This window comes from Salvelinus namaycush, chromosome 13 (genome assembly GCF_016432855.1).
Source record: "Salvelinus namaycush isolate Seneca chromosome 13, SaNama_1.0, whole genome shotgun sequence".
NCBI lineage: Eukaryota > Metazoa > Chordata > Actinopteri > Salmoniformes > Salmonidae > Salvelinus > Salvelinus namaycush.
Window position 1 is genome coordinate 15,430,038 of NC_052319.1, and position 13,795 is coordinate 15,443,832.

General features: G+C 40.9%; 1 protein-coding gene across 1 annotated transcript in view; it reads right to left on the bottom strand.

Moving 5' to 3' along the window:
- The window catches only part of LOC120057896 (aryl hydrocarbon receptor-like), a 30,476-nt gene extending 17,739 nt beyond the window's left edge, over positions 1 to 12,737 (bottom strand). The window contains exons 1-2 of the mRNA XM_039006373.1: positions 12,685 to 12,737; positions 11,051 to 11,238 (exon numbers count right to left, since the gene is read on the bottom strand). Coding sequence (XP_038862301.1) covers positions 11,051 to 11,238; positions 12,685 to 12,725 — 229 coding nt within the window. The 5' untranslated portion in view covers positions 12,726 to 12,737. The remainder of the gene's footprint in view (positions 1 to 11,050; positions 11,239 to 12,684) is intronic.
- Positions 12,738 to 13,795: the final 1,058 nt, after the last annotated feature.

Here is a 13,795-nt window from a genome sequence, read left to right on the forward strand (position 1 = left end):
TGTTGACTGAAATATGCCTGGATCAGGCTTCTTGCAAGTGGTTTGAGAATGATCTGTCAGACTGGACACACTGTGTAATTTCTGATGGTGTTAAGTCTAGGTTCCTGGATATTATTAAAGGTGTACCAAAGGGGTCAGTATTGGGACCTGTTCTCCTTGCTATTTATATAAATAACACTGGCCTATCTGTTAAAAAGTGTAATATGTATCTGTATGCAGACGATACTATTATGTATGCCATTATCCCAACTGTAGACCAGACATTGTTAGAGCTGCAATCTGACTTTGTTGCCTTACAAAAAGTCCTGGTTGGTTAAAAACGTGTACTTAATGTGGGCAAGACAAAATATACACTATATACAGTATAGTCAAATGTTTGGACACCTACTCATTCCGGGGTTTTTCTTAATTTTTTACTATTTTCTACATTGCAGAATAATAGTGAAGACATCAAAACTATGAAAAAACACATGGAATCATGTAGTAATCAAAGAAGTGTTAAAAAAAGAAAAATTAATATTTCTATTGGACATTTTCAAAGTAGCCACCCTTTGCCTTGATGACAGCTTTGCACACTCTTTCCATTCTCTCAACCAGCTTCATGAGGTAGTCATCTGGAATGAATTTCATTTAACAGGTGTGCCTTGTTAAAAGTACATTTGTGGAATTTCTTTCCTTCTTAATGCGTTTGAGCCAATCAGTTCAGTTGTGACAAGGTAGGGGTGGTAATATAGAAGATAGCCCCATTTGGTAAAAGACCAAGTCCATATTATGGGGAAAAAAACAGCTCAAATAAGCAAAGAGAAATGACAGTCCATCATTACTTTAAGACTTGAATGTCAGTCAATGCGGAGAATGTCAAGAACTTTGAAAGTTTCTTCAAGTGCAGTCGCAAAAACAATCAAGTGCTATGATGAAACTGTCTCTCATAAGTACTGCCACAGGAAAGGAAGACCCAGAGTTACCTCTGCTGCAGAGGATAAGTTCATTAGAGTTACCAGCCTCAGAAATTGCAGCCCAAATAAAGGCTTCACAGAGTTCAGGTAACAGACACATCTCAACATCAACTGTTCAGATGAGACTGCGCGAATCAGGCCTTCATGGTCGAATTGCTGCAAAGAAACCACTACTAAAGGACACCAATAAAAAAGAAGAGACTTGCTTGGGCCAAGAAACACAAGCAATGGACATTAGACCAGTGGAAATCTGTCCTTTGGTCTGATGAGTTCAAATTTGCGATTTTTGGTTCCAACCGCCATGTCTTTGTGATGATCTCTGCATGTGTGGTTCCCACCATGAAGCATGGAGGAGGATGTGATGATGTTGGGGTGCTTTGCTGGTGACACTGTCAGTGATTTATTTAGAATACAAGGCACACTTAACCAGCATGGCTACCACAGCATTCTGCAGTGATACGCCATCCCATCTGGTTTGCGCTTAGAGGGGCTACCATTTGTTTTTCAACAGGACAATGACCCAACAGACCTCCAGGCTGTGTAAGGGCTATTTGACCAAGGAGAGTGATGGAGTGCTCCATCAGGTGACCTGGCCTCCACAATCACCCGACCTCAAACCAATTGAGATGGTTTGGGATGAGTTGGACCGCAGAGTGAAGGAAAAGCAGCCAACAAGTGCTCAGCATATGTGGGAACTCTTTCAAGACTGTTGGAAAAGCATTCCAGGCGAAGCTTGTTGAGAAAATGCCAAGAGTGTGCAAAGCTGTCATCAAGGCAAAGGGTGGCTACTTTGAAGAATCTAAAATATATTTTCATTTGTTTAACACTTTTTTGATTACCACATAATATGGACTTGGTATTTTACCAAATAGGGCTATTTTCTGTATACCACCCCTACCTTGTCACAACACAACTGATTGGCTCAAACGCATTAGGAAGGAAAGAAATTCCACAAATTAACAAGGCACACCTATTAATTGAAATGCATTCCAGCTGACTACCTCATTAAGCTGGTTGAGAGAATGCCAAGTGTGTACAAAGCTGTCATCAAGGCAAAGGGTGGCTACTTTGAAGAATCTATTTTTTTAACACTTTTTTGGTTGCTACATGTTTCCATATGTGTTATTTCATAGTTTTGATGTCTTTACTATTATTCTACAATATATAAAAAAGTAAAAATAAAGAAAAACCCTTAAATGAGTAGGTGCCCATACTTTTGACTAGTACTGTACATTGGTGTGCATATGTCTGTGTGTTAATTATTCTAGCACTGTGTGAATGGCCTCTTTTTCTGACTGTGTGGGAGCAAATATAGAACATTTCAACTCCCTCGGCCCCGACACAATGCTGTGCACGAACACGCGATGCACACAGCCCCGCACCCACTGACATACACATGGATGCACAAAACACACACACAAGTTAACAAGAACACGCGGTGGCTAATGCAGGCAGTAAGCACGAAACCCTGCACTGCCTATTTGTCTCCGAGTTCTGATCACATGTTCACATATTCAGAGGTAGGGGCTGGAGGGGCGGTCATTACCCATTGCCCATGCCTTCCCTTCGGTGCACTGCATTCCACAATGCACCAGGCCACATGACAGACTGGGGGATGGGGGTTGGCTTAGCTTGGGAAGACGGGGAAGAGGGGGAGGAGGGGAAAGAGAGGGATGAAGGGATCACCCACTGCTGATCATGGAACCCGGAAAGAGAGAGCTCTGCCTTTTCCTCATCTGAGTGCAGAGGACGGACAGAGAGGGGGGAGGGGCTGGAGGGGGGAAGGGAGGTATGGGGGTCCTTGAAAAAGCCTCTGCGACCCGAACTGAACAACGCCAATGAGTATCATGACATGTCACAAGACTTTTACAACAGCCATGCAGCTTATGTAACAAATCTGCATCCAAATGCTACAACGACTTGTGACTATTTCCAGCTTGTTCACAGGATTTGGATACATGCCTTGTCACAGTGGCAGTATATATAGAATATTCATTACACTAAAGGTTGTTTACACAATTATGACTTGGCATTATTCACTGAGTGTACAAAACATAAGAAACACCTGCTCTTTCCATGACATAGACTGACCAGGTGAATCCAGGAGAAAGATATGATCCCTTATTGATGTCACTTGTTAAATGCACTTCAATCAGTATAGATGAAGGGGAGGAGACAGGTTAAAGAAAGATTTCTAAGCCTTGAGACAATTGAGACATGGATTGTGTATGTGTGGCATTCAGAGGGTCAATGGGCAAGACAAAAGATTTAAGTGCCTTTGAACGGGGGGTATGGTAGAAGGTGCAAGGCGCACCAGTTTGAGTGTGAGAACTGCAACGCTGCTGGGTTTTTCACGCTGATCAGTTTCTTGTGTGTATCAGGAATGGTCCACCACCCAAAGGATATCCAGTCAACTTGACACAACTGGGGAAAGAATTGAAGTCAACATGGACCAGCATCCCTGTGGAATGCTTTCGACACCTTGTAGCAAAAGGGGGTGCAACTCAATATTAGGAAAGTGTTCCTAATGTTTTGCACACTCTGTGTATAATGGCATTATGTTGACACATTTCATTGCAGATGTAGCCTATAGCGACATGTGAAGCAAAAGCAAAGCACTGACTAAATCCATTTGATTTGATTGATGTATATTTAACCCCATGTCATGTTTCACACAAGAGCATCTCCACATTTACATTCAACATACAGCAGCATACAACCATAGCATTAGAATTAGTCTAACCACAAATTTGAATTGTATGCATACAACAAAGCTATACCATTGTTATGGGGGATATTGCAATACATTATTTATTTTCTATATCTATGTCCTGATCAATGAAGAGTTGCATAACACATGTGTCCTAGGTCTGCATGTCCATGTTAATTTGTATTGCTGCCTGTGCCTATTTATATACTAAAGCCATTCTAAGCTTGCCTTTACATTGGATATAATCAGTGGTGTAAAATACTTAAGTAAAAATACTTTCAAGTACTACTTAAGTAGTTTTTTGGGGTATCGGTACTTTACTATTTACATTTTTGACAACATCTACTTTATACATTTGTTTAACCTTTATTTAACTAGACAAGTCAGTGAAGAACAAATTCTTATTTACAATGACGGCCTACTCCGGCCAAACCCGGACGACGCTGGGCCAATTGTGCTCCGCCCTATGGGACTCCCAATCAAGGCCGGATGTGATACAACCTGGATTCAAACCAGGTACTATAGTGATGCTTCTTGCATTGAGATGCAGTGCCTTAGACCGTTGCGCCACGAGGGAGCCCTAAAGAAATTCCTAAAGAAAGGCAGGGTTGGGGAGTAACTGATTTCATGTAATCAGTTACATGTAATCTGATTAAATATTTTGTGAATCAGTTACGTTTCCAGTTAAATTATTGTAATCAGATTATAGATACTTTTGAAAAACTAGATGATTACTTCTTGGATTACTTAAAAATGTTATGTTTGCGAAAACATCAAATTTTATTTGTCACATGGTGAAGACCTTAGTGTGAAATGTTTACATTATGATACCTTTCTGTTTTCTCAATGACATTCAACTCAGCATTGAAAAAAAGCCCAAGTTTAAGTTTCTTCCACCAAAGCGAGTCTGACCACAAGCCGGAGACAATTATTATGACACACCAAATGTCACGACTTCCGCCAAAGTCGGTCCCTCTCCTTGTTTGCGCGGCGTTCGGTGGTCGACGTCACCGGCCTTCTAGCCATCGCCGATCCACTTTTCATTTTACATTTGTTTTGTCTTTGTCTTACACACCTGGTTTCAATTCCCCAATTACCTGTTCATTATTTAACCCTCTGTTTCCCCATGTATGTTTATTAGTAATTGTTTGTTGTATTGTGGTCTGTATTGTGGGCTTGGTAATTCACTTGTATTTTGATGACTTTGCTTTTATTTACTCATCTCTGCTGTCCTGCGCCTGACTCCTCTGCACCAGCTACACACAGACCCTTACACCAAATGTATTTGATGGATCCTTTTTGTCTTTTTCTAATGCCTCTTGGGGGAAACTAATCAAAAAGTAATCAGATTATGTTACTAGTAACTGTAACCGATTACATTTAGAATGTAACCTACCCAACCCTGTTGACATTAATTCTAGAACTGAGATGACATTAGGGAGTAAGGCCTTTAACATCAATGAAAACATGTTCCTATGGTGACAACAGCAATGAGCTCAATAAGAAAACTTTTGTTATCACTTAATTGAGTCGTTCAAGAAAGACCCTTGTTGGGATATTCTTACTAAACCGTTTTTTTCCTATTCTCTGTGGTGAAAGATAAGAGAATGAAACAAGATTTTAAAACTAGTGGTTGAGTAGTGATGCATGGAGCAAAAGTTGTTTGCTAATTCCAGTATTAGTCTGAACATGCTGGCGAACATCCCTCCAAAGCAAACAGAATCCTTTCAGAATCCACAGGGATTATTCATTCTAATCTCAATCTATATTTACAGCATATGCCAAAGGTTTTAGTGCACTACAATCATAACAACCATACCCCTATAATAGTATCACTGGATTACATCTGTTATCCTAAACAATGGACCTGCATATCCCCCACTCTGTCTTAAGATGCAGCTTTTGATAAGAAACTGAAAATATGGACTTCTTGAGTTGTGTAAATTGCACATGCCATTTTAGATTTATGAGTAATAAAGTAGGCCATGATGCCAACAATGCACTGAAAGAAGAACAACATTAAACATCAGCACAGCTGTCCCATTTGCACATAGTGGCCATTAGGCCTAACCTCTCAATTTTGTTGATAGAATCAAACTATCAGAACATTTTATCAGGATGTTCTCAGAATCAGACGCTCTGCAATAACCTCTGGGTAAAACTACTACTTAGTTAGCTTCACACCAAAAAGCACATGACTCCATTGAAGGGGACTGGGTCAGATGTCATTTGGCGCCGGAGCAGAAGGCAGACGTTTTACGTGCCCCCAACCGATTGTGTTTTTTGTTCGCTTACCTGCGTTGTTTGTAACTTGTTTTTTTACTCTTTTTGTACATAATGTCTCCTTTGACCAAAAATAACTTCTAGACATCAGGACTGCGATTACTCACCACGGAGTAGCAGAATCCTTTTTCTTCTTTCACGACTCTGACGAGCCAGAGGCGGAGGATATACAGTTCCCTCGGGAACAGGCCCCGACCCCAGTGATCTGCATGAAGAGGAGGCGGAGAAAGAGAGGCCAGAGGGCGGGCTGCCTTCTGAGAAGTCAGAGGCGATCGAATAAAACCCCACTCCCCTCAATTCTGCTAGCAAACATGCAATCTTTGGACAATAAAATGAACGAGTTATTGGGAAGATTAACTTATCTAGGGTAGGGGGCAGCATTCAGAATTTTGGATGAAATGCATGCCCAAATTAAACTGCCTGCTTCTCGGGCCCAGAAGATATGATATGCAGAAAACTGGTAGATTTGGATAGAAAACACTCTAAAGTTTCCAAAACTGTTAAAATAGTGTCTGTGAGTATAACAGAACTGATTTGGCAGGCGAAAACCTGAGAAAAATCCATTCAGGAAGTAGTTTTTTTTGTGGTTTTGTAGTTTTCTATTCAATGCCCTTACAGTATCCATTGACTTAGGACTCAAATTGCAGTTTCTATGCCTTCCACTAGATGTCAACAGTCTTTTGAAATTGTTTCAGGCTTGTATTCTGAAAAATTAGGAAGTAAGAGCAGTCTGAATGAGTGGACCCTAAAGTGTCACAGAGCTTTTTCATGCGCGAGACCGAGAGTGCCTTTCTTGTTTACCTTTTAAATTGACGACGTTATTGTCCGGTTGAAATATGATCGATTATTTAGGCTAAAAACAACCTGAGGATTGAATATAAACATCGTTTGACATGTTTCTATGAACTTTACGGATACAATTTGGATTTTTTGTCTGCCTGTTTTGACTGCGTTTGAGCCTGTGGATTACTGAAGAAATTGCGCGAACAAAACAGAGGTTTATGGATATAAAGATACTTTATCGAACAAAAGGCACATTTATTGAGTAAATTAATGTCTGCTGAGTGTAACCATATGAAGATCATCAAAGGTAAGGGATTACTTTTATCTCTATTTCTGACTTGTGTAACTGTTCTACTTGGCTGGTTACTGTTTGTAATGATTTCTCTGCTGGGCTATGTTCTCAAGTAATCGTTAAGGTATGCTTTCGCCGTAAAGCATTTTAAAATCTGACACCGTGGTTGGAAGTTAATCTTTAAACCTATGTAAAATATAACAACGGAATGAAAGAAAAGATGGTTGTTACAAATTTAGGGCAAGTGTATTTTCATTGTGTTGTACTTATGTGAAATAGTGTCATACAAAACGCAGATGTCTATTTATAAAGCTGGAGGTTGATGCACTTGACTTTATGTCAACAGAGTTATTCAGCCTTCCAGTTCAGCCTTCTAATTATACCTTCTAAATGAAGGGCTTTCACATTTACACCGCTCAAAATATTATGAGTGCATTTGATTTGTGTACTCATTTTTGTTCATCATCTGACTGCCAGGCAGGATGAAGAGCTGCACCGCGCTACAGTACAGCGAGCCAGAGAGAAACACAACTGGAGCTTGGCTTGTCTGTGGTTGTTAGTGTGGGGACCTCCATCACAGCGGGAGTGGTCCATTAACAGAGGAAACACTGACAACATATTACAGCCCAGAGCCAGAGCTCTGAGAGGGCTTCTTTCAGACAAGCTATACAGCTTTACACACAGTTCTAATTGCTGCATTCTTATAACAGCAGCGGGAAGCCATAGTGTGTGTGAGACTCCAGTATGTGTGCCTGTTAATGTATGTCAGAATGACTTCCTCCCCTATTCCACATATAGGGAGACTTGGGAGTGGAATTGCAGTTGACATGCTGACTCATGTGCACACACACGCACACACACACAAACACACACGGGGGGGGGGGGGGGGGGGATGGGAGGAGGAGGGGGGGTTGGAGATTGCACAATAGCAGACTAATAAGCATATCATTGATTCTCAAGGGTGAAATATCAATGAAAAAGAAAACTTACAAAGCCACCAGCAAAACTAAGACAGTATTACATTAGTGTTTACGCTACAGTAAATATCTAGCAGAATATATTACCATCAACAGCAGTTGACGGGTGCGTGCATGACACAATATACAGAAACACATTCTAAATGGACACGTTGACATTCAAACACAATCCAAATTACCTGAGGCTACCATGGTGTGTCACAGAGATGACACCCCAATGGCACCCTATTCCATGTATAGTGCACAACCTTTGACCAGGGTCCATAGGGCCCAATCTATAGGGAATAGGGTGCCATTTGGGACACAGACACCACCAAGCTGCCTTCCATCTGAGACTAGGATGTTATAACCTCCCATGTTTCGCTGTGATGAAATTACACCTGCCCCTGCTCCTGGTGGTTGTGTTGTGTAGATTCTGGGTACGGGTAATCCTGGGAGTGAATTGTTGTTTGCTCTAGTTGTAACCAGCTAAGCACAGGGGGCAAGGCCTCTCTGGGTAGCCACCCGCCTGGTCCAGTTACAGGATAGAAGGAATCTACTTAGGGCTCGGACACACCGGTAGCGTTTGCCGGCCGAGGGCACTTAGCGTCTCTGAACAGAGTGCTGGCTGTAATTTGCAAACCGAGCACAAACTGATTCTACATGTAGAATCGTGGGAAAATGTTGTCAGTGAGACGTCCACCAGCAGGTCATCCATAAAGCACACCACCTCGAATGAACGGCAGATCAACGGCAGATCAACATTTGGTGCGGTATGTGTGGTCCCTTAAGCACCCAGAACATAAAATGTTTAATTTGGAACAGGACAGAGTACTGTCTTTATCTGAGACATTAGCATGGACCAAACCAAATGCTGCCTAATGTACCATCAAATATTTTCACATCCAGTCCATCAAAAATGCAAACAACAGCTGTGAGAGAAGCTGTGGCCTAGTCTATAGGGGAGAAATGCCAATGCATACTGTACACAGAATCATTTGGTATTTACTGGTGGTGCTTTAGGTTTTAGGCACTCCTGCTCTTATTCCTTAAAGGCCGAAAGCAGCTGTTTTTATATCAATATCAAATCATTTTGGGGTAACAATTAAGTACCATACTGTAATAGAGTTCCATTAAAATGGGAAGAAAATTGCTTTTTAGCAAAAAACTATTTCTCAAGCAAATATTTTGCTAGGACTGACTGGGGATGGTTTGAGTGGTGAGGGGAAAACTGAAAACAAGCTGTTATTGGCAGCGAGGTTTGGAACTCTCGTTGTTATTGGTCTATTAACCAATTTACTGCATGGTATTGTCACCATGGAAAGCCGAAACTCCCGCTCATGCAAATCTGCTGCTTAGAAGGTCCTGTGTATATTGCATTTTCAACAAGAAACTAACACTGATCACATTTTTTAACACTTTTACATTGTTAGTTTCATCAGCTGTTGTACAATATGATACAAAACAGGAGAAACTGCATTATGACAGCACTTTGCCTTTAAGGCTGGAAGAGGAGGGATGCAAGAAGGCCTAAAGACAAGGGTGAGAGGAGGCAGCTGGGATGGATAATACTGTCGGACGGATTATACGGGCTCTGCTAGGCTTTGTTCAACTTGTACAAGACATTTAATTACACACACAGCAACAACATTGAACTATGGTACAACACACACATCCTGCTGCCGAGATAAACAAAATACAACAGAGGGCATCTGAGGTATTAAAGACAAATACAGAACATGGCGTCCCTACCACAGCACAATGCTAGTTCACTCCGGTTGTTACTAAACCAACACTACACAGCATTAACTGCAGGTAGACTTCATTCATTAACAGCAATTAGTTGGGTAATGATGGTGATGGCTACATCGACTACTAGCCATCAAAGCTTGATGATAAGTTGATTATTTGAATCAGCTGTGTAGTGTTAGGGCAAAAAACCAAAACATTCCCCCGTTTGGGGTCCCGAGGACTGAGTTTGGGAAACCCTGCCTTAGGGCATCTCCAACCCTCTCGGCAAAGTATTTGTACATGTGCACTTAAGGCATCCCCCTCCCTTCACACCGGAAAAACTACGCATTTGCAATATCTCCCCCCAACACACTGGTATCACGAGCCTTGGATCCCGTCCGTCTCACCCCAAACAGCCATTTCAAAAAGCTACACTCTTAAACAAACATTGCTCTTCCTCCATTTCATAAATTCTTTAAACTCTGAGGTTTCTCTCAATTATTAATGCTTCGAGTACATCCAACGCCCGCATTGCAGCATTCTCTTTAAAAGATCACTGCCTAAAATAACAGTGTCTTTCCCTCACAACATAGGAGAGAAAAAATACAAATCCATCCTCCTTGCATGCAATTCTTTTGTTCCCTCACACACACTTCTCGGTTTTTAATGGAGCCCCTGCTTTCTCTTCCATCCTTAACTCCAAATACAGGCAGAGTCACGGGCCTCTATGAAATATTGAGGCCCCCTCTTTTTCTCCAGGATGAAATAATGTGCTGGCTGCTGCTCCAGCTGGGGCTCTTTCCTTCCACATCACAGCTGATATGTGCTTTGAAGGCATCGGGAAACACAGGCCACATGAGAGACTCAGGAGCTTTATTGTTTTGACATCTTCATAACAGTTATAGGGATGGGAGCATGAATGGGGAGGTTTAGAAAGTCACAGTGGCTCCACACAGTGCTTCCCACGACGATGCACAGCAATTACTGCTCTGTTCAACTACTTAGTGTACAGGCAAGACAGCAAGGCAGCACAGAGATGCTGAAAGGGGCTCAGGCTAACTGCTCTGTCAGCTCTCTGCTCTGATGCTGTTTAAGTAGAGCATATTTTTAGGATAGGCTTTAGCTACATACTGTAGTAGCCCTGTGCTATGGTAACGCGCCCTTGTTCTGTACAAAGTGAGGGATCAGTGGCCCCCTGTTTGCATCCAAGGAGCATCCTTATGTCTACACAGAAAGCACTACATTTCAGGAAGCACTCGATTGAGGACCTCAAACTAAGGGCCCTATTCAATCAATAGTTCAAGAGCAATAAGGGCATTCTTTGTGGACTACTTCTTACCAGTGAAGAAGTTCTTGGCTCGGAGGTAGCTGACACTTAGGCGGAGGATGGAGAGTTTGTCCAGGCTGGTGGTGACCTCCTCTGGGAAGGGCAGGAGGCTGGCCAGCCTCTCCAGCTCTCCATTTAGACGGTCCCGGTGGCGCTTGGAGGGGTTCGACTTGGCCCCCTCTGATGGGGGCTGTTTCACCCTGAGAGAGAAGAAACCATTAATTTAAACGTAATATTTTTACAGAAAATTATAGGTAGGTCTTCTGATAAATTATAATTATTGTTGTTCATTATTAAAAATTATTACCAATACCAATATTTTTTTTACAAATTATCATTTTGTAGAAATAAATAAATCATTCAAATAATTCAAAAAAATGTTTTAGAGAAACATTAAAATGATGAAAACACATAAGGAAAATACAAAAACATGAATTTCCTTGTGTGAATGACAAAATGGTTTTTATTGTTAATTAATACACTTTGAGTTATCATGTATAGTGCTCCAACAACCCACTCATGCTTTAACAAATAATTTCAATAAATGCCCCCAGAGCATTGAATGCACTGCTGGCATTGTACCATGAACAGCAACACATTCTCCACTCACACAAACAATGTTGCTTCAACAAAGACGTATGTATGTAAACAGATGTTAGGACTATATTCATGTTAGGCCAATTTTCCGTATTAAATTAGTAAATTACTAAATAGGCCTATTTCAAAAATAATAATACACAGGCTATAAATGGAAATGCAATAATAGTAAAAAGCCATTTGTTGTATGAATTTGCACAGTGCATTTTGACGGAGGAATGGTTCTATTTCAGTGAGGAATTCCAGCAGGTGCAAGGTGCAATTGCTCTTAAATATCTGAAAGTGCTTGCCTTATGCACCTGTACCTCCATCACAAACATTGGACATTGTCCCATTTGTTTCCATCAAACATTTTTACCCAGAACCAACGGAAGGTAGTGTTGACATAAAATCGCGCCGCATATTTGCAGCTGTGGTAGAATTGCATCATTAAAGTGGATGTAAACACGTTATTTCAAAATGCAATGTTTACAGTTAAAGACTTCGTTATAGACTTTGGTTAAAACATAAAAAATAATGCAATGAAGTTAAAAGTAAATGTAGACTACACGTGATAACAAAATAACAAATGCAAAAACAATAATTTAGGAAGACAAGTGAAACGTTCGCGAGCATGCTACTTTAAGCTTACTGGGAAATCGAATTAAATATCGAATTACGATCACATTAGATATCCAGAAAATGTTGTACTATTGATTTATGGTAGCCTATATATTCTGTAACAAATTAATACTCGTATAGTCAAATAAACTGCTATACAATGTGAGTGCCTGGTCGAGGCCTTTCTGACACTGCCCTGTAGGGCGCACTAGAAGTAGTTGATTTGTCCTGTCGTGCGCCATCCACTTATCAATTTAACTCAGGTTAAAATATGCTATTTAAGTTTGCACAATTGATGACAAATTGACATCTATTTCGAGCTGTCATGGATGGCCTACTTACAACGGGCGCTAAAAGAGGATAGCTGGTATGGGTGCAGGGCTTAAGAACATTACGCTATTTCTGTTTGCAAAAATACCTTCCAATTCATAGAAATACGATGTACTTACGCTCTCTGGACTGGTTTTCTCCTTTTACGTCCAGCATACATGATGTGGCTGTATTGCAAGCCCGATGAATCTCCCAAAAATGATATTAGCGAACAGTTGCCTTCGAGCTACATATAGTCCACAAGAAATGTTGTTATACTAATCCTTCAGATGAAGAACGTAAACACATTAGCGAGAGGCCAACCACATCTAAACGAAAAACAACAAACAGTGCTACTTTTAGTTTATATTTTCTCATTTAACTGTGCGCTGATCCAGAGATGGGAGAATAATTCAAATGTCTATAAATGCATGGTGATGCATGGCATCGTTGCGCGCTCAGATTGCCATGCAGACTGCCTCCGTTAAAATTGATAAAATTTATTAAAGTTGCAATGCTGTTTATAATCCATCGACAAGATTAATTGGTCTGCAAAACAATGCTTCAAACCAATATACAACCAAAGTAATTATTCTCCTCGTCTAGCGGAATGGTGATCTTGATGTGCAGTGCCAGTGCGTTTAGGAAGGCTTAATCCTCTTCCATGCACCTTCTATGCACCTTTCCAATGATTTCCCAGGCAATTTTTTTCATATTTTACACTGATAATAATCGAGCAACGTTGTTAGGATATTTTATATATTGTATATTAGTCCTATGCTAAACTTCCGCTATTTCCAATTATCGAGTCAGGTTCGGGCACGCGCATCACCCTGCCAGGGTCCGGGGCACAGATTTAGGCGGGCACGCGCAATAGACATTAGGCAAGCAAGAGAGGTCTGCGGGTGCATCATGAGAAAATCTCCTGGAACACAAGCAACCACGTCAATGTTTGCGCGTTCCTGCTCGGCCTGTTTCGTCCAATCAGAGTGGAGATGAGAGAGTAGCGGTTAATGTTGAGCCTAAGTGGCCTTTGCTGTATTTGGGTCAGAGGTTAGACTTTTAAATAATGAAACCATGCTATTCTAAATTCATGATTTAGCATAGCCATGGTGTTGAGATGCAATGCATAAAAAAAAAAAAATTGTCCACATTTCTACACTTTTGTGCCATAAAATACATTTGATTCATAAAAATGTTTACATACCTGCTGATATGTTACAAAATTCAAACATAGGCCTACCTCTTTGC